Source organism: Alternaria alternata, assembly GCF_001642055.1.
Source record: "Alternaria alternata strain SRC1lrK2f unplaced genomic scaffold CC77scaffold_28, whole genome shotgun sequence".
NCBI lineage: Eukaryota > Fungi > Ascomycota > Dothideomycetes > Pleosporales > Pleosporaceae > Alternaria > Alternaria alternata.
In genome coordinates, this window is record NW_017306217.1 from 336,655 (window position 1) to 356,590 (window position 19,936).

General features: G+C 53.2%; 6 protein-coding genes across 6 annotated transcripts; 2 read left to right on the plus strand and 4 right to left on the minus strand.

Moving 5' to 3' along the window:
• Positions 1-446: 446 nt before the first annotated feature.
• CC77DRAFT_947496 (ran-binding protein) lies at positions 447-2,678 on the minus strand (the record flags this gene model as incomplete). The annotated part of the gene is made up of 5 exons (XM_018535144.1): positions 447-577; positions 667-1,245; positions 1,293-1,667; positions 1,714-1,937; positions 1,987-2,678. 5 exons carry the CDS (start codon positions 2,676-2,678, stop codon positions 447-449), a joined length of 2,001 nt encoding a protein of 666 aa, XP_018380469.1.
• A 459-nt stretch (positions 2,679-3,137) lies between these two features.
• Positions 3,138-4,333, minus strand: CC77DRAFT_492432 (hypothetical protein). The gene has a single exon (XM_018531896.1). The coding sequence runs from the start codon at positions 4,230-4,232 to the stop codon at positions 3,501-3,503; it is 732 nt and encodes a 243-aa protein (XP_018380470.1). The 5' UTR covers positions 4,233-4,333; the 3' UTR covers positions 3,138-3,500.
• A 2,000-nt stretch (positions 4,334-6,333) lies between these two features.
• Positions 6,334-8,242, minus strand: CC77DRAFT_974306 (WD40 repeat-like protein). Its single transcript, XM_018535891.1, has 4 exons — positions 8,061-8,242; positions 7,946-8,007; positions 7,666-7,895; positions 6,334-7,617 (listed from the first exon to the last, which is right to left on the minus strand). The coding sequence occupies exons 1-4, from the start codon at positions 8,128-8,130 to the stop codon at positions 6,531-6,533; spliced, it is 1,449 nt and encodes a 482-aa protein (XP_018380471.1). The 5' UTR covers positions 8,131-8,242; the 3' UTR covers positions 6,334-6,530.
• A 509-nt stretch (positions 8,243-8,751) lies between these two features.
• Positions 8,752-14,109, plus strand: CC77DRAFT_1066554 (DNA-directed RNA polymerase II subunit RPB1; the record flags this gene model as incomplete). Its single annotated transcript, XM_018528909.1, has 3 exons — positions 8,752-9,108; positions 9,174-14,029; positions 14,094-14,109. 3 exons carry the CDS (start codon positions 8,752-8,754, stop codon positions 14,107-14,109), a joined length of 5,229 nt encoding a protein of 1,742 aa, XP_018380472.1.
• Positions 14,110-14,860: 751 nt separating this feature from the next.
• On the minus strand, positions 14,861-16,858 carry CC77DRAFT_1025393 (hypothetical protein). Its single transcript, XM_018526059.1, has 3 exons — positions 16,513-16,858; positions 16,330-16,457; positions 14,861-16,276 (listed from the first exon to the last, which is right to left on the minus strand). The coding sequence occupies exons 1-3, from the start codon at positions 16,631-16,633 to the stop codon at positions 15,269-15,271; spliced, it is 1,257 nt and encodes a 418-aa protein (XP_018380473.1). The 5' UTR covers positions 16,634-16,858; the 3' UTR covers positions 14,861-15,268.
• Positions 16,859-17,182: 324 nt separating this feature from the next.
• Positions 17,183-19,849, plus strand: CC77DRAFT_947740 (hypothetical protein; the record flags this gene model as incomplete). The annotated part of the gene is made up of 1 exon (XM_018535157.1): positions 17,183-19,849. The coding sequence occupies one exon, from the start codon at positions 17,183-17,185 to the stop codon at positions 19,847-19,849; it is 2,667 nt and encodes an 888-aa protein (XP_018380474.1).
• Positions 19,850-19,936: the final 87 nt, after the last annotated feature.

Below are 19,936 nucleotides of genomic sequence, written 5' to 3' on the forward strand. Positions count from 1 at the left end.
CAGAGTAGTAATATCCTCAGTCCCAATTATCAACGCCCACTGCCAACCGAAGCCATACAAATGCCACAGAACCATGTATTCCCCACTGAGAAGCAACAACGCAGCATGTGAAGCCGATTAAACCTCAGAAACGCGTAACAACCTCGCCCGCCTCCTCAGTTGAACGTTTCCTCATCGTCATCATCACCTTGCACTGATGCTCGGTCTGCAGCTGATACGACCGTTCCAGCAGTGAGCCTGGGAAAAGCATGTTGCATCCCATGCCCCATCCAATTACGTGTGAAATGCAAGCCCAAGCCTACCCAAGCTCCCTTGCCCATCTTCCAATACATACATCTTGTAGCCCACTTGGTACTTGCATATACGACACCAAATCTTTCTCTGCAAGCTATGACGGCTTTTCGAGCCTTGTTGAGGGCAAGAATAGATGGCGAAGCATTGTAATACTATTGTAAGAAGTCTCTTTGAACATTGATGAAAGCACCGGGACCGCCGTCGTCGGCGAGTTCGTTGACTAAGGCTTCAGTCTGCTGGATTAGGCGTTCGAGAGCGGCGGAAGAGGATTTGCCTAGAGAGACTGCGACTTGTTAGCGTAGGTTTTCAGTGCAAACGACACCCAAGAGAGGTTGTTCGGAGATCTTCGTCGTCTCTGGATCATGAACGTACCTAATATGGCACTGTTTAGCTCCTCAGCGACTGGCGCACGACCAGATATCTCTAGCAATGGCGCTAACGAGCTTTCCCGTGCATCTGCATAGGCAATGAGCGCGAAAGTGTCTTCGAGCGCCCGCTTGACTTCCCGTCTCGGATCGTTCGCGAATTCGGATTTTAGCTCCATGCCATAAGCTATTGTCTCACTCGTCGCCCGTTCGCTCTTTACTATCTTGTCTTCCATGTCATCCTCTTCTCCATCTTCCAACTCATCGTCTTGATCCTTGTTGTCCCAACTTGGTGGTGGGTTATGTACACCTAGTTGCTCATCAAGCTCCATCTCGAAATCGTACTCGTCGGTAGCAGTTGAGTTACGCTTGTTGGCTGCGGAGGCAGTCGATCTTTTGGAGGATGACGCTGGTGCAGATTGACATTGTGCGTTTAACTCTCCGCATCGCCGGATCATCTCGATGAATTTCCGACAGCGGAGTTTGAAGTAGATGTTTTCGTTGTCACGGAGGACCGAAGGGTAGTATGCACTCGTATGCTTGAGCGCTTTGTCAATATCGCCCTCGAGGATCGCTGTACGTATTTCTGGATCCTGTCAGTTTTGTCGTCCATAGACTCTTGAATGTACGTACTTTGTCGATTGAGCGCATCCAGATCTTCTACTGCCGTGCGGTAGGGAATGTCTGCCTCTTCATCGTTCGCAAGCGCTCTCGCTTCATCTACAATTTCATCTGAGAAAGCTCGTGCTGTTTCTACGTAGCCATCGTGCGCCAAATACTGCCCCACCAGCCGGTGTATCAGCGCGTCCTCGCCTCCCAGTACGCTCGCTTCGGTCTTGGTTCGAGTGATTTCGGTTTGTATGGCTGCCTTCTCATCCTGTACCATCTTGTCGATATCGAAAGCGAAGGGTTCTTGACCGAAATTGACGCGGACCGTCTCGCCAGGCTTCTTCATGCCTACCGTGGGATAGTATGGCACGTTGAGTTTCAAGTCTCGAAAGGCCGTCCCTGGACTTGTTAGTGCTATCCAAGTCTCCATATCTAGAGTGCTTACCTAGCATGTGCCCATTCTTGGTGAAGAAGGCGGTATTTGTCCGGAAATTGATGCCACAGCCGATGACGTCCAGCGTGCCGAATTTGGGTCCATACGACTTCCCAGAGGTGGTGTTACTGAAGATCTGCCCATCGTCGCCATGGTATGCATACGAGTCGGGCTCCCAACCCGGTATCCTACTGAGAGCAACCTTTTGTCCAGAGAAGCCAATTCCGATCATTCTACTGTATCGTGAATCAGCACATGTCTTGCCCACATGGAAGATATACATACCCGTCTTTGCCTTTGGAGATAACAGTCATCTCGTAGTAGTAAATCCCACACTGCCGTGGCATAGGAAAGTCTGCCCGTACCGATGCCGCTTCATCGTGAGTCTTCTGGGTGCCTGAGAACTTGGCTTGCCTTCCACTATCCTCAAGCTCTAGTTGAGGGAATCTGTCTGCATCGTTCCATCGTGTTGGCCATGGCGCCACCGGCTCATCCACAACAGGCGCGCGCTCCACTACCTCATGCGTGAGACCTCGGTGTGATGGCGCCATCTTGTGCAGATTGGCGCTGCTCGAACTCGTAGACAGCGAGCCCGCATTTGACGAGTGTGTTGACTTGTAATCCCTCTGGGCTGCTAGCTTCGCTTTGTGCACCTCTTGCAACTTCTCGGCGTGCTTGGACCCGCGCAGGTAGGAGGGCACGAAGAATGGAGGTATGTCTTGAGCCGACCCTCCCAGGCCATGCCAATATCCAGCTTGGCTGGAGTATGAGGGCAGCAACCCGCCGGACCTTCCGAAACTCGTAGACATGTGGCCGTCGGCGTCGATGGAGCGAGAGAGGCGGTTTGGGTGCGATGTCGAGGCGCTGTTGGCGAGATGCGCAAAGGCACCGGATCGGGTGGGTTGCTGGAATGAACTGTTACTGCCTGCTGATCCGGCAGCAGCGACCCTGGCGTAGCTGTCCCGACGAGCGTTCATGGTGAGCGATAGTGGCGCTAAACAGCTACCAGTATGTCCGTGGTGACGCCTTGGAGCGATGACAGCAGGATGTCGCGCAAATTACGCGAATAGCAATGGTCGGGCTGGCCGTGGTAGTGGCGGGCGAAGATTGGAGAGGTCCAACCGTGTGCGAACGCGTGGGCTAGCTGTGGATGGTGCCGAGTGAATGCGGTACTCTGTGTTGGAAGTTGCCAACGGTTCTCAGGCAAGAATCAAGGGCATCCGGGCTTCTGTGAAGCTATCGTCACAGATACATGCATCATTTGATGGACAGGGAGCTTTGCTGTAGGTAAAGCTAGCAATGAGGTGCAGTGCAAGTGGTACGTCAATGAAGGTCCATGGCCGGAGGTTTGGATCCAGCCGAGCTATCGGTGGAGATCCCCGCAGTCACCACGGGGATGATAACGCCATCCAGGTCACGCTCACATTGATCCCGACATGGACGCTAGACACATGGATCAAGTACTTGTAGTCAGTTATTGATATTCGATATTCTCAGAATGTGCTATGCAAAGCCCCTTTTTCCTCGCCATTCGGAAACCAGGTCCATCTCTAGTACATGTAGCTGTCCAGCGACGTGCTTGTGCGCCAGACACCATGCTGCCTGTGGCAAGCCGTGGAAAGTCCCAAATTACGCCTTATACATAGTTATGCAATGCGCTCCGTGAACGCCGAACAAGACAAAGAAAGCAAATTGATGTAAAAAGACATGTCGCAAGAAATAAAGTGATGTGAGGCCGCAACAGGCGCAAGCCATATTACAAGTCCATCAAGGAGGACAAGACCAATGATGGGCAAGACTCAAGCGGGTATAGGGGCGGGAGAGCTTGCCATGCCGTTCATCGCTGTCGGCACCGGTGTACTGTCACCGTTGAGTCCGCTCTTGTCGCTGATTGCGCTGCTCTCGTCCTTCAGCTTGGAGTCGCTAGTGCCAGTGCTGTCGCTCTTGACGTCGTCGGGAAAGGCGCCTTTGCGGCCTGGCTGATAGGTAGGCACTTGCCACATGACGCCGGTGAAGCTGCGGACCTGGAATCCCTTCTTCTCCCATCGACGGCACTTGGCCCCTGACCTGTCGAGGGCGCGCAGGCGCTCGTTGATGGCTCCCAGGTTTGCCTTGGGACCTGCCTTGTTGATGGCTGCGGGTGTTGGGAAGGGCCCCTTGGAGTTGGGGTCGTTGATCATGTCGCCCATCTTCTTCCTCTTTGGCCCTGGCTTGGCCTTGGGTTGCTTGGGCGGTGTCGCGGCGCTCGAACCAGCCTCCATTTGCGCGGCGTTCCGCTTGCTACCGGGCTTTGGGCCCTTCCTCTTGGCGGCGGGGGGAGCAAGCGACGAGGGCGTGCTTCCGTCCATGTTGGGGGTTGAGTCGGCGGGTGTGGCAGCAGGCGTGGGTTCGTTGATTTGCGGCGCAGGCGTTGGCGGAGATGGCTTGGCCTCTTCCTTGGGTGGTGGTGTAGGCTGGCGTGAGAATTTGTTCAGGTGGTCTGGTGACAGCTTGAGTGTGACGACGAGGGTCTTTGGTGATTTCGTGGTCATGTTCGCGTGCAGGCCGACGCGGTGGTGGTGTGTAGATGGCTGCAGCGGATGGTGGCAGAGCTGGTGTTGGGGGGTTTGGCCTGCAGCGGTGAGGGCAAAAGACAGTGGCTCTGCCTGTCAGCGCGTTGGCGTCTCGGTGGCTAGGGGGAGCAAGCCTGGTGAGCCGTGCTTCACGTAAAGTCGAGAAGGTATCGTCGGGCAGATGAAGCGCGCCGATGCAAACAGTTGGGGGGATGGGGACGAGGATGGGAAGGGAGAGTGGGTGGTGAAGAAGGTTGCCGCAAAGGCAAAGAAAGGGCTTCTTCGGCCCAGCTGGGGTCGTCGGTGTCCCAGATCATATTGGTCGCTAACGTCTTCCTCTTCGCTGCCGACACTCACAAGAGGTGCCCGCAGGTGAGGACGCACGGGCCAGACACGCTAACCCCCTTTAGATGTCTGGATATCCTAGGACAAGCTGTTTATGTCTTTGATGGCATCGAATTATCACTTGCGCATTCCCTTTTGCTGTCCGTCTGCTTGCTTGCTGCGCCCTTCCTGTTTTCCGCGTTCTGCTGAGAGGTCCGTGTGGCATTGAAGCTAAATTGCGCGTCCCAATCCAACGGCGGTAGAGAAGCATCGCGCATCGCCCACCTCATTACCTAGCTCAAACATTCTTTCGTCCGAGACAATCAGATCCCTCCGTAAAAGCCGCGTCTGTACTTGGCCTTTCCTTGCGTTTTTGCTCCTGCCTGCACTGCGTCGCGCCTTGCATCCTTGTCTACCTTCGCACCGTGCGAGTCTCAGCTCGCACTTTTACCGCTGACTCTCCTGCATCGCCCCTTGGCCTGACCACGATCCGCAACCAAGAAAACCCGTCGACAACCAATGCCGAATGACGTTTATGAACATGCCGCGGACCCTACTGTAGCTTACATAGCAACTCTCGACAAGTACTTGCTGTTGCCGTTGGTCTAGGTCCTTGTCCAGATGGGTTCCGTACTGCCACTATCAAATGATGCGGGTTTCTGTTTCATTACTGTCTGCGCATTGTGAGGCGACGCAACGCCAGCCGAAGTCAACCCGTGTCAGTATTTGCAGATTGAACGGTTGACCCAGTCACGACCATGGAAAGGGGGTTTCTTGGTTATCAGAACATCAATAGGCTTTTATCAATATGCGAAGAGAAAAAATGGTAAGGATGTCATACAAGTTCCACGGCGTCAGAATCTGGTGTGTTGTCAGTCTTTCTTCAACTGTAGATACTTAGGTAAAGTTCTTGTGATTTATGCTACAACTTGTTCAATTGGCGCGTACAGAAACTCTTCTAGTCCTTACTTGACGTCCCTTCGACGCGCTATTTAATTAGTTCGTGTTCAGATGGTATAATGTACATAATTGGAATTGAGGGCTGGTTTTTCTACTGAAAACCATCGCTTTCCTGTATACAATTTCAAGCAACTTTTCCGGCATTCTGAATCCTACTGTCATGCTCACTACTCAATAGAATTTACATTCATGGAGGGAATACATTCAGGCTTAGAATTGTCTCATAAATTATTGGCACCATAAGACAGATTTGTATAGTACATACCGTGTGTTTCCATTAAGATGTTTCCAAAAAAAAAAGACATCAAATGTTCTCGCACAGCAGGGTCTTCTATAACGTAATAAACGTACGATCAAGTCGTAGTATGACGTGTTGTGGGAAGGCGACCATTTAGGTCGTTTCCAGGGTTTTCTTCCACAAGGAGCAGTTTCCGGGACAATGAAGTGATCCTCCGTCGCAAATACTTAAAGTCCAGATTTAATATAGCCTTGGCAGCGGGTTTTCAGCTTGTGAGTCCTTTGGGTCCAGTTTCACTGTGATCGGCTAAGAGCATCGTAATACATTTGCCTTAACGGTAGTACCATACTTTGTGTGTTGGTTGGATGAATAATAAATGAATGGAGCGCAACGATCAAGGTAGCGGCGACAAAAACTAAATGGTTGAAATTCAGACAAGAAAATCAAGATCAAGGTCTCGTCTGAACACCTAACTGAGCTCCTCGACAGCTGCATGTGAAAAACATGATCATTATCTCAATGTGTTTATGTCTCCGTAAAGAACAAGCAAAATTGTGAACTGGCATGACTTTGTATTAACACTGTATTTGCTATGGCGCCTTCTTGTCCCCTCATACGGTAGACTATGGCTCAGATCAATGCTCATCTTACAAAACTTATTAGTGTAGCGCCCCTTGACGTGATGGGAGACATGCCAGACGCTTTGTCTCGTACAGCTTTGCAGCGAAGTAGTCGGAAATCGCTTCCTGTTATCATCATCCGGCTCGCCGTCTTTTAGTACCATTCACTGTGGTACCGTTAGCTCTTCGTGCCTCATCACCACTAACTGCCACCTCATCGTCGTTCATCCATTCTCTACCAGCACCAGGACTGCGCCGTCTGAACTGACCAGCACCGACTGCCACGACTTCGTCCTCACTATCACTAGCCTCTATATCCAACAATACGGGCATCCTGAATTCTGCGTCTCCTATAGCCGGTCCGAATTCTGTAGCCGAGGTCTTAACTGGGTCTACGGTGAGAACATCGACTTCTTCGTCTTCGGCGTTTAGACGTCGCTTGTGTAGCTCCTCTAGAGGCTGTATGTCGAACTCGTCTTCGCGCTCGATGTATTCTACGTTCTCTTCTACTTCGACGAAATCCGGTGCGAGGGCAGACCAACGTTGGGGCTGGAGAATGGACCAGAGCCAGACGCGACCAGAATCCACTCCGACAGCAGCGACGAAAGGTCGGAATGGGTGCCATTCGACCACAGACAGCTCCTCCTTGGTGCCTTCCAGGATCTTGACCAAACTACCTTGTCCACGTTCCCACACGTAAATGTGATGATTCATCCAGGTAGAGGCCGTGACGTATTCGCCTGAAGGACTGAATGATACATGGTTCCAGGAAAGCCTCTGTACAAGATCCTGGAACTTATGTTCAACTTCCAGCTGGAGTGTGTCGAAGTCCAACTTTGGGTCGCTCAAGTCAGGTAGATGAAGTGTCCTGACGATACGATCGCTGGAGTTGAGCACAACGTCTCTGCCCGAGGGCGTCAAGCGAATGTAAACGATGATGTTGTTGGTGACCCTGAAAGAGTAGCGTACTCGGTGCGTCTCGGTCTCTATAATGTTCAGCCACCCCTTGTTTGTGCCTGCTATGATGTGTTGGCCAGTGGGTGAGAAGAGCGTCATAGTGGTCGTCTGCTTGGCATCCTGGGCCGTCTGCTTCTCGGAAGCGTTCTCGCGTTCTATGTCGGTTCGGTGGGGCGCGGACGATAGGGAGTGCTTGACGGGGACTTCCTCGGACATGTCGACGATGACAGGCTGGTCTTCGAAGAGGGCAGCCACAAAGACCATACTAGACTGAATTTAGCGGGCTGCCTGTAGGCATCATGTATGTACTTACTGGTTCTTTGGGTGCAGCTCTGCTATGAAGATGGCTGCCTCAAAGCGGACAGTGCGCACCCGCGAGCCATCCTTCAGGTCCCATAGCACACACTTCCAGTCCTGCCCAGCGCTGAGAAGGTAGCGATCATTCGTGGACCAGCTGAGCGACTGAACCTGGCGTGTGTGGCCGCGAAGCTTGCGCGCGACGCCGTTTGTCTCGATATCGAATATGACGACTATGCCGTCGTGCTGGAATCCAATCAGCGGAAATCACATGTAAGGGCGTGACATTCGCGTACCCGTCCGGACGCAAGCAGGTCGCCGCGGTGGCTGAAGCGAATTGAGGTTGAATGGCCGCTGCCTACGCGTTGTGAGTCACTGCAGTGTATAGTCAAGTCGACATATTAAACTCACGAAGGCGGCCGGTGATGACATCGGGGCAGTCCTGCGCAAGGACAAAGGGATCAACCAGCGAGAGATTCATGGTCGTGCACTGCAGACAGCGGGGTGTGCAGAAGAGCAAGCTCAATTAGCAGCATCTTCGCAGACGCGACGGCTGTTGTCCATGAAGTGAGAGTCTGGCGCGCAAAGTGAGAGTTTGGCGGTGGCAGTCAATCCGCTCTGGTCAGCCCTGGCGAGCGCAGTCGGCACGTGAGGGCCGACTAGTGTCAATGCGGCAGGAACTGTCTCTTTGTCGCCTTCTTGCTTCTACCAGAGCCACGCCCTCACCACCACCCCACCCGCCATCACCAACGGCCGCTCCTTCATATTTAGAGCGCGTCTTCTACCTCGCCGACCCCAATAGTGCTCACCGGAGCGCTTTTAATACGCGCGCAAGACTCCCGTCTTGAGGCGCGCCCAAGCGAGCCCCCGACCCCCGTACAGCCCTTTTACACGGGCGCCACTCTCCGACCGCATCTCTTCTCGCGCGCGGCGCGCATTACTCCATTTAACATCAGGAGCAGCCGTCGACATAGCTACCACGGCAGCCCAATTTACTACTTAATACGCGGAGGAACCGCCCGGCGTGGCCACCGCGACCGTCGACCGCTAGACAGGTCTCTAGGCTTCCTCTCACCCACAAAACCCTTTCACTGCCGCCAGCATGCCTCCGGGCGCGCCCCAGGTGTCGAAATGTCCGCTCCGGACCATCAAGGAGATCCAGTTCGGGCTGCTCTCTCCCGAGGAGATCAAGGCCATGAGTGTCGTCCACATCATCTACCCGGAGACCATGGACGAGCAGAAGCAGAAACCGCGTGAGCAAGGTCTCAACGACCCCAAGCTCGGCACTATCGACCGCATGTACTCGTGCGCCACGTGCAAGGAAGATATCCAGACCTGCCCCGGTCACTTTGGTCACATCGAGCTGCACACACCCGTCTTTCACGTCGGTTTCGTTGTGAAGATCAAGAAGCTCCTCGAGACCGTGTGCCATACCTGTGGTCTCATCAAGGCTGACTTCGTAAGTCTTCCCACGTGAAGACAGAGACTTCAGACTCCTGGATTTTGTGCTAACTGCAATATCAGAACCATCCTGACTGGGCCGCTGCCGCCAAGACCAAGGATGCGAAGAAGCGTTTTGACAAGATCTGGCGCATGTCCAAGGGCAAGACCGTGTGCATGCAGGACGTAGACGACGGAAGTGACAAAAACAAGATCCCCAAGATTCCTCACGGCGGCTGTGGCAGCAAGCAACCTGACTCCATCCGCAAGGAGGGCTTGAAGCTCACAGGCACCTGGAAACAGAGCAAGAAGGACGACGATGACGGCCAAGGTGACCGCAAAGAAGTCATTACACCAAAGCAGGCACAGACCATCTTCAAGCTCATGTCCGACAACACACTTGCACTGCTCGGCCTGAACGCCGACTACGCACGTCCTGAGTGGATGATCCTCGATGTTCTGCCAGTGCCTCCGCCTCCGGTTCGCCCCAGTATCTCCGTCGATGGTACCGGCCAGGGTATGCGTGGAGAGGACGATTTGACATACAAGCTAGGAGATATCATCCGTGCCAACGGTCGTGTTGCAGAATGTCAGCAGGAGGGTTCACCTGCTCACGTAACAGCCGAATTCGAGGCACTGGTCCAATACCACGTTGCTACCTACATGGACAACGACGCCAATGGTGTTCCACAGGCCATGCAGAAGTCCGGCCGTCCGCTCAAGACTATTCGTGGTCGATTAAAGGGCAAGGAAGGCCGTCTTCGTGGTAACTTGATGGGAAAGCGTGTCGATTTCTCCGCACGTACTGTCATCACTGGTGACCCTAACCTGTCTCTGGACCAAGTCGGTGTGCCCCGATCCATTGCACGCACTCTGACCTACCCTGAGGTTGTCACCAAGTTCAATATCAGCAAGCTGACAAACTTGGTACGCAATGGTCCCAACCAGCACCCTGGTGCCAACTACGTCATTAAAGCCGACGGTGTTCGTCTTGATCTTAAGCACAACAAGAACCTTGACGACCTGCGGCTGCAATACGGCTGGAAGGTCGAACGCCATATTGACGACGACGATGTCATCATCTTCAATCGTCAGCCCTCTCTGCACAAAGAGTCTATGATGGGACATCGTGTCAAAGTCATGCCCTACTCCACCTTCCGTCTTAACTTGTCGGTCACATCACCCTACAACGCCGATTTCGATGGTGACGAGATGAACCTCCACGTTCCCCAGAGTGATGAGACTCGCGCTGAGGTTCAAAACCTGTGCATGGTTCCCAAGCAGATTGTATCGCCGCAGAAGAACCAGCCCTTGATGGGTATCGTGCAGGACACGCTTCTCGGTGTTTACAAGATGAGTCGTCGTGACAACTTCATTCCTATTGAACAGGTCATGCCTATTCTCATGTGGGTACCTGACTGGGATGGCATCGTTCCAGAGCCAGCCATTCTGAAGCCTCGACCACTCTGGACTGGTAAGCAGATTATCAGCATGGCCTTCCCGCGCGAGGTCAACATTGAGAAGAAGGAGGCCGACTCTAAGCCCAGTGCGTACAATGACCTCGTCGACAAGTCATTCTGCATCAAGGGTGGGCAACTTCTCTTTGGTCAGGTCACAAAGAAGATTGTCGGTGCTTCTGCAGGCGGTGTTATCCACATCATTTTCAACGAGCTTGGACCGGATGCAGCAGTCAAATTCTTCAACGCCTGCCAGCGCATCTGCAACTGGTGGCTTCTTCACTATGGTTTCAGTTTCGGTGTGGGTGACACCATCCCGGATCCGGCTACCTCAGACAAGATTGCCAACGAGATTGCAAAGTCCAAGGCTAAGGTCGAAGAGATTATCGAAACAGCTACCAAGGATGCGCTCGAGCCTATGCCTGGCATGACGATCCGCGGTACGTTCGAATCCAAGGTACAGAAGTTCCTCAACGAAGGTCGTGAGGGCGGAGGTACTGCAGCTCAAACGAGTTTGAAGGATTTCAACAACGTCGTGCAGACTGTTGTCTCAGGTTCCAAGGGTTCTACCGTCAACATCTCTCAGATGGTTGCCCTTGTCGGTCAACAAGCTGTGGAAGGACAGCGTATTCCCTATGGCTTCAAATACAGGACACTGCCGCATTTCTCAAAGGACGACTACTCGCCAGAATCCCGTGGTTTCGTCGAAAACTCCTACCTTCGCGGTCTCACCCCTTCGGAATTCTTCTTCCACGCCATGGCTGGTCGTGAAGGTTTGATTGATACAGCAGTCAAGACAGCCGAGACTGGTTACATCCAACGTCGTCTCGTCAAGGCGCTCGAAGATGTTATGGTCAAGTACGACGGAACCGTGCGTAACTCCATGGGTGACATTGTTGAGTTCATCTATGGTGAAGATGGTCTGGATGGCGCCCACATTGAGAGTCAATCTATGGATATCATCATGGCATCGGAGGCCGACTTTGAGGCTGGGTACAAGCTCGACGTGCTTGGAACCGATCACCCAGAGATCCCAGTTACTAAGCTTGAGGGTGCTACCATGTTCCAGGGTGATGTGGAGGTTCAGCGAGCTCTGGACGAAGAGTTTGAGCAGATCAAGATCGATCGTGAATACCTCCGTGCCACTGCAAGCGACGAGGACCTCGAGTCTTTCCAGTTGCCTCTCAACATCCAGCGCATGATCCGGTCAGCTCAGGCGCGGTTCGGCATCAACCCAGAGAAGGCCGTTAGCAACCTTAATCCTATCGAGACCATCAGGCAAGTCAAGGAAACTCTCGAGCGACTGGTTGTCATTCGTGGTACCGACGAGCTTTCAAGAGAGGCTCAAGACAGTGCAACGTATCTGTTCAAATCCCATCTTCGCGCACGTCTTGCGTTCAAGAAGCTTGTCGTTCAGCACCGCCTAAGCAAGGAGGCTCTGAACTACGTTCTCGGAGAACTCGAAGACCGTTTCCTCAAGGCAGCTGTTGCCCCTGGTGAGATGGTAGGTGTTCTGGCTGCGCAGTCCATTGGTGAACCCGCCACACAGATGACGCTCAACACTTTCCATTTTGCCGGTGTGTCCTCTAAGAACGTCACGCTCGGTGTACCTCGATTAAAGGAAATTTTGAACATTGCAGCCAACATCAAAACCCCATCCATGTTGGTTCGCCAGACAGATACAAAGGCCACCCAACAGGACGCCAAGCGCCTGCGAAGCACAATCGAGCTCACGACTCTCCGTTCGTTGACGCAAGCGGTTGAACTCTACTACGACCCTGACATCCAATCAACGCTTGTTGAGGAAGATCAGGACATGGTTGAGTCATACTTCATTCTGCCTGAAGAAGACGAGGTCATCGAGTCACAGTCCAAGTGGCTGCTCCGTATCATCCTTGACCGCAAGAAGCTGTTGGATAAGAGTATCACTATCGGCGAAGTTGCTGGCAAGATCAAGGAAGAGTTCAAACCTAATCTGGCGGTTATCTTTAGTGACGAGAATGCCGATGAGCAGGTCATGCGTGTTCGTTTCATTTGGGATCAGAACCTCCAGAAGGATGATGAGGATGAAGATGAGCGTGACGAGCGATGGATGCGCAAACTTGAGAAGCATCTGCTTGACGATGTTACGCTACGTGGTGTACGTGGTATTGAGCGTGCTTTCATTCGAGACCACATCGTCACAGTTGAATTGCCAGACAGGTCTTTGGTACACTCCAAGAGCAAGGACGAATGCAAAGAGTGGGTGCTTGATACCACTGGTACTGCTTTGGCCGAGGTGCTGGCCATTGAAGGTGTGGATGCGACCAAAACCTACTCCAACTCTTTCATTGAGATTCTTGGTGTGCTTGGAATCGAAGCTGCACGTGCCGGTCTACTCAAGGAGCTGGGTATGGTCTTGTCCTTTGACGGTTCTTACGTCAACCATCGTCACATGGCATTGCTCGTCGACATCATGTGCCAGCGTGGTCTTCTCATGGCCATCACCCGTCATGGTATCAACCGTAACGACACTGGTGCCCTCATGCGTTGTTCTTTCGAAGAGACTGTTGAGATTCTTCTCGAAGCGGCCGGCTTTGGTGAGCTCGACGACTGCCGTGGTGTATCTGAGAACATCATGCTCGGTCAGCTGGCGCCTATGGGTACCGGAGAGTTTGATGTCGTCATGGACAATGCCATGCTTCTCACCATGGTGGAGGACAACTCCAAGATGATGGGTGGTGCTGCTGGCGCTGGCAACTACCTCGACAACGGTGCTGCCACGCCGTACGACCTAGGATCTCCCACATACGAGGGTGGCATGGGCGTGGGCTCATATGATCAGGTCTCGTTCTCTCCTATAGCTGCGGCTGGTGGAGGTGATGATCCAGGCGGCTTCACTGCCTACGGAGGCAGCTACGGAGGTGGTGGCTTCAGCCCGTACGATGGAGGTAGAAGTCCAGGAGGCTCGGGTTTTACTGGCATGTCCCCCGGTTTCACCAGCCCGGTGTCTCCGGGTTTCTCGCCAACTTCGCCCGGTTACTCGCCCACCTCACCAGGAACCGCCAGCCCTCGCTTCGCCGCAACATCACCCGGATACATGGCTTCGCCTACGTCCCCGCACTACTCTCCAACCTCGCCTCGATACGGATCTCCTACATCACCGTCGTACTCACCCACATCTCCGGCTGGCTACTCCCCGACGTCGCCTCAGTACTCTCCTACGTCGCCCAACTACAGCCCAACGTCCCCGACGTTCATGGGTGGCGCGACTTCTCCAGCGTACAGTCCGACATCACCACAATACAGCCCGACGTCGCCGCAGTACAGTCCTACAAGTCCTCAGTACCAGGCCACCAGCGACAGGCGTTCTCCGACTTCACCGACGTCACCGCAATACAGCCCGACGTCGCCACGCTACTCGCCAACGAGTCCGGCAGGGTCCTTTTCTCCGACCTCTCCGCGCTACAGCCCAACTTCTCCGGGCCCAGCCTACTCTCCTACGTAAGTCTTTTTGGTCATAGTTGTAGACACCATCGCCATACAGCACATGCTAACTGGGCTCCAGATCTCCAAAGCAATAGCTGGCTTGATGATGTAGGCAGACTTGTTTCATCTTTTCTTAGTTGTGTATGAAAATGTTTCCTCTTCCATGGAAATGATCCGGGTGAACTCTTTGGTGAAGTCGAGCAAGCCGTCAACTCTGCCTGTTTCCCTTCGTCAAGAGTTCAACCTGACTCGATCCTTTCTACCCCATCACGGCTGGTCTCGTACGGCATGTCATGTCTGCAATGTGGTCGTTCCTTTGACTAGGCCCACGTCCGCCTCGCTTCTATCGCATGATGCTGCTCAACGACTGATGGGCTTCTTTTTTCTCATTGTACAACACCACTATTACCGAAGCTGCACTCTTTGGCGGCACCAAAAACCTGTTTTCTCTTCTTGTCACGCGGCTCAAGATTGCATACACACCCTCAAGTTCAGTGGGGTAGTCTGGCGTTTAATCATTTGCTTTCATTCCTGCTTTGATTCACACAACATATCTGCAACAAGCACAAAACTGCGAGGCGTTTGGGTGTGTGCCTTTTCATCATAATCGGAGGGTTTCAAGAGATGGACCATTTGCAAGTGTCACGTTTAGACAAATCTTTTCCTTTTGCTAGCCCGCAACAAATTGCGCAAAGGGGCTTTTCGCAGTTCTTTTTGGTCGAGGAAACGAGACGAGGTCGCGATCTTGATGAGTGGCAGTCTTTAGGAAGGAGATTCAGATACGAGTCGCACAAGCATTGGTCGACTGACTAGATAATAAGAAATTTGACGATATATTGTCATATATGGCTGTGTTGTATAGACAAAAGCAGTGGTGTGCTACGTGAAATGTCTCCGAGCCCAATGCATGTCGGTCAAATCGGTATTGGTATTGGTGATGGCATTCGTATTGATAGTGAAGACGTTTGATATCAAAGACGCGATGATAAAGACAAAATGATAATGATAAAGATGTGATGACAAAACCGGAGAGAGACAAACGCCGCAGCCCTAAAACACGACAAACCAATCCTCAGTATCTGGTGGTACTGGCGCTGACAGCCTCTATACGTCAGGCTCGAAACCAAGACTTGGCTCGAGCTCATCAAGCCTAAGATCAAATGCATACACGTCTGCAAGTCTCTCCAGATTACGCCAAACGCCCGACATGTACCTCTTCTCATTCCTAATGGTTAAATCATTACCAGGGCTGCCCTACAGCACGACTTTCATTGCATCTCGCGGATGACTCTCGTTTGGACAGTATGGACACTTGAAGCGCGATCCTTTGCTGAGCTTCTCAAGTGATTCCTGTGCAATGACATGGCCACAAGGCATCATCATGGGTGGGTTTGCATCGGTGCTCTGCTCTTTGGATACTGGGCACACAAAGATGCTGTGGAAGTGGTATTGGCTCGGTAGTGGTATCTCAACGGGTAGTTCGTCTTGGGTCGTCCATTCGGTGCGCTTCTCCTTCATGATGGACTGCATCTTGAGGAGGTAAGGGAGTGCTATTGCGCCAGCCGTCGCGGCAATAAAGAGGGGTGAGTCGGCACTCAAACCGAGTAAGGAGCAGAACTCGCGGTTGAATGAGTGTGCTACTTCTTCCCAGGCACTGTCGTTGTAGAAGAGGCGGCGGTATGGCGAGTCTTCAACGTTCTGCCAGAACGCCATTGCACCTAGCAGTTGTTGAATTTCTCTCTGGTACCGTCTCTGGAAGGGAGCAAACTCGCGACGTGCGTATGCCCAGGCATGCAAGGGACCGCTAGGACTATCGTAGTCGTCCATTGCTTCGTCTTGGCTGCCACGGGAGTCGAACAGACAGACAAACTGCAAGCGACACAGCTCAAATTCAAGGTTGCTGCCACGCGCTTCTAGGACATCACTCCGCTCTCGCGCCCACTGTATTGCCGGCTGCAGATTCCGCTCATTGCGCAGTTGGTGCAGTATGTGGTACATGTCGGCGAACTGTTGTTGCAGCTTCTCCGAGTTGAAGGTTCCTTCTGCGAGATCCTTCTCCCATGCTTCTCGAATGTAGGGGTTTGGTGTGTTGAGAGTGGGCTCGGGATGTGGCGGCTGGCGGCTGGCTTCTTGCACAAAGGTGGATGCTACGTCGAACTGGCCTTCGCGGAGAAGGTGCATAGCAATAGCGCGGTTGATGAGCGAGGGGTGCGATGATAGCGCATCGTTGTCGGCGGAGGGCAAGGGCTTGTCCTTGAATTTCTGGTACATTGTTAGGACTCTATCTTGAGGGTTGCGCGAACAGGGAAGCGCACCTTGTCGAGTGCCTTGCCGTACTTGTTCAGGCCGGCGTAGACTGGCTTGAGGTCCTTCTGCACCGTGTCCAAAGACTTCTTAAAGGGGTCTTGGAGTTTGGCGAGGGTCAAGGGCGCCGTCTTGGGATCTGGTCGCGCACTGGTTAGCAAGCTGTATGGCCCTGTCTACAGGAGAATTCCTACCCGCTGCGATCTTGGCGCGAGCCGCAGTGAGCATGTCAAGCGCCCTCTGCACATGGTCGATGCTGGTGGAGAGGTTGGCGCTACTCTCCAGCAGCTCCACTTGCTCGCGGAGGTCGTCCATGGCGGTGGTGATGGTGGTGGTGGTGATAGTGAATAGTATGCGCGTGAGCGATGGTTACGATGGCACGTGAAGCTTGGGGCTGGCAGAGCAAGGTTCAGCTGGCAGTGAATAGCTGTTGTCTGGCCAGCAGAGCGCTTTCCCACTGTCCATGGCCGTCGTGGGTTTGGGCCGGCCGGGGTTCTTGTCGAGCTCGCGATGGCTGTTGCCGCGGGCATGACGTGTGGGGAAACAGCGCCGCCGACCGATGCTCCGCGCCCATCACAAGCTCCGACCCTGTGCACAACAACTCTGGCCTGTACTGACGCCTTTGAGCTTTCCAGATGCAGCAACACGGAGCTGGCGACTGCTGGAAACATGCATAGAGTGCCGCTCGATTCGCCGTCTGCCATCTTGTCGCCTTCTGCCCGTTGGCTCGCGCTCGGGCACCGGCGAGACTCTGCGCCTACCTCTCTACCATGAAGAGCTTGCCTTCACAGCGCACTGTAGTGTATCCGAAACCCCGTAGCCGAAACCCACTCTCCCTATGCTAGCATGGCGCATCAACTACCAATGTCCCCGTCGCGGACACACTCGGAGAGGGAGCTACGGCACCAGATGCCGCCCCTGCAGACGACGTCAACCCATCGCAAGACCACGGCGCAATCTCGTCCACAGCCAGCTTCCAAAGCTCCCACCTCCGATATGATACCAGACGAGGCGAGAATAAAGTCCCCCACGTCGCCCGCCGGCCATCAGCGCTTCGTCCTGACCGACGTGGTAGCTGCGCGATACATCGAGGAGGACCCGACCACCTCATGCCATGTCCTCGCCCGTCGTCAGGAGATTCAAGGCTACGAGATATACCTAGTCGAGCAGTGGGCATGCTCCCGCACCCACCCCACCTTCCTCATTACAACCTATACCGGGAACCCGGAAGATACTGTGCTGGCCACAATCATAAGCGTACCCAAGAATGAGGAGGAATGGTCACCGCAGATGCGTCTGTATTTCCGCTCGCTGACCGAGTACCATGCGCGGAGAAAGGACACGCCCTATGGCGCTCTGATGGTGACAAACCTCAGTGGCTTTCCCTCTTCCCTCACTGTGATTCCGATCCCTGGCGGCGATTTGAAAAAGTACCGCGAGCCCTTCTTTGTCAACGAAAACTTGAAGAGATTGGGCTGTTCAGGTCGTCTGGGCATAAAGCTCACGCCACCAAGCAGTGCCACGCAGGCCAAGTTCCAACAACTGTACCGAACGAGCGAGAAAATCCCCTTCAACGCATCTGTAATTGAGCTTGTGAAGCTCTGTCAAGTTGCACTTGTCTTGTTTGGGAAACTAGAGCCCGAATATGCAGACGGCCTGCTGTGCGATGTGACAGAGAAAGCTATTAATGATTGGTGGATAGACTTCGGATCGGAATACTACACAGTAGAGCCTCATGATGGCATTCTCGGTCCTACCACAGTCGCTGCATTGCTAGGCATGCTAATGGGTGCACGAAATAGATTGAGTGCATGCAGCGCCGCCGTCGCAAAGGATGTCTTTGACATAGAAGCCACCAAGCGTGGTATCGCACATTTTCAGAAGTCGCAACATCTACCCAGAACCCGACGTCTCGATCGACACACGCTTGACAAATTGCGAAGAGCTTCTGCAAAGGCAGCCAGTAAAGAGGGCTGGGCCGTTCCTCGAGCTTTCAAATCTACAGTGGCTGAGCTAGGAGGCAAGGGAGGTGAGATGGTCATGGGCATTGTTGGGGCTGGACAGAAGGACGGCATCGCTGAAGTAGAGACGGTTGACATCGACCAATTTGTGGAGCTTGTGAGAGGTGAGCATGCAAAGTGGTTATGGCATGGAAAGCCTAGGAAGACAGTATCGGGAGACAGCATGTTCGATCGACTTCCTGGTGGAGAAGGACGCTCAACATCGCCAGACAAACACGATCCCACAACGAAACTGGTCCATAGGGAAACAACGCTCGATCATCAACATATTGCGAAGCGCGACACAGGGTCTTCGGAGATGAAGAAAGTAGACACCTCTACCCCGGATGGCCAGGAAAAAGAGAGCTTCAAGGATCCATCTTCAAAGCGGGCCGTCATCAAAGCAAAGCTGGAATCGGGTAGTGGCTTCCATCACATAAAGAATGCTGTCAGTCTGCGTACTCATGCGAGCAAAGTATCGCGAGAAGAACATGGACGACATGGGTTACATCGAACCAAGAGCGGAACAGCACAATACACAGACTCACGAACCTCGATGGATTACTATGAAAGCCAGTCCGACGACCCCTATTCCCTTACGTCACCCCAGAGCACTGCCGGCGAAGAGCCAGCCTTTACTAAACAGCTCACCGAAACTCCGGGTGATTCTGTCGTCTCTTTGAGCGACAACAAGCTAGTCGGTGGCCGCCATGCATCAAACTTGCGGAGTTCTATAGTCGAAAGCGAAGTCTCAGATCAGCCCGATGAACTACCGACCGTAGCAAGCTCTCTTGCAGGGTCTGTATATCACGGAGTTGATCTCAACGAAAACCTCCCCGTTGATCAAGCAAATGAAATCCCGCCTCTCCTACGCCGTACCCAGTCCGGCGACCAATTTGGTTTCCGCCAGCCATCCCGCAACGACGACTGGTGGCCCCGTCATCTATCCTTTAGCACCGCCGAAGAAAGCGTCCTCCGTTGGACAACCATCAACGCCCAAGACAGCGACGAAGAAGCTGTAACAGAGGACGACAAAGCTGCCACCATGGATACTATTACCACCCGCAATGCGATCCAAAACCTTCATTCGACACAGCTCAAACGCCTACACAGCCAGCTTCACAGTCTCTCTTCCAAAGACCAAGCTTGGGTTCAAAATGCAGTCTCGTCTATCCTTGCCCTCTCAGACTCCGCAGACACAGATATTCAAACCCTTGAATCCATCTACTATCCTCGTCTCGATACATACCACAGTCTTCGCGAAGACACACACGCTACTGTGACGAATAATCGCGGGCAGCTTACGGCGAGTCTCAGAGAATTGGGTAATGTTGGCGATAAGCTAGAATACGAGATTAGTGCGCTAAGAGGCAAGGTCGAGGACATTGAGGATGTAGTGGGTGAGTTTGAGAGACAAGTTGAGTTTGTTGAAGGGAGGGTCGACGATCTGGATAGAGTTTTGGGCGAAAGGGAGGGCTGGTGGCGGTGGGGTGTCAGGGTGCTGACGGGTGTTGGCACAGCGCCTGGGTAAGTTGGGTCAATGTACAGAGAACAGAATTTTGTCTTCTTTTTGGGTGTTTGGGAGAGACGGCGTAGGGAATATACCCGTGTAATTGTT

What these genes read in the sequence shown, in the direction of transcription:
- CC77DRAFT_492432 (XM_018531896.1), bottom strand. Translation starts at nt 4,232, where the DNA reads ATGACCACGAAATCACCAAAGACCCTCGTCGTCACACTCAAGCTGTCA.
- CC77DRAFT_974306 (XM_018535891.1), bottom strand. Translation starts at nt 8,130, where the DNA reads ATGAATCTCTCGCTGGTTGATCCCTTTGTCCTTGCGCAGGACTGCCCC. An exon ending in TGTCATCACCGGCCGCCTTC is followed by an intron (nt 8,008 to 8,060) that starts GTGAGTTTAATA and finishes CACAACGCGTAG; the next exon opens with GCAGCGGCCATTCAACCTCA. An exon ending in ACCTGCTTGCGTCCGGACGG is followed by an intron (nt 7,896 to 7,945) that starts GTACGCGAATGT and finishes ATTGGATTCCAG; the next exon opens with CACGACGGCATAGTCGTCAT.
- CC77DRAFT_1025393 (XM_018526059.1), bottom strand. Translation starts at nt 16,633, where the DNA reads ATGGACGACCTCCGCGAGCAAGTGGAGCTGCTGGAGAGTAGCGCCAAC. An exon ending in TCGCGCCAAGATCGCAGCGG is followed by an intron (nt 16,458 to 16,512) that starts GTAGGAATTCTC and finishes GTGCGCGACCAG; the next exon opens with ATCCCAAGACGGCGCCCTTG. An exon ending in ACGGCAAGGCACTCGACAAG is followed by an intron (nt 16,277 to 16,329) that starts GTGCGCTTCCCT and finishes ACAATGTACCAG; the next exon opens with AAATTCAAGGACAAGCCCTT.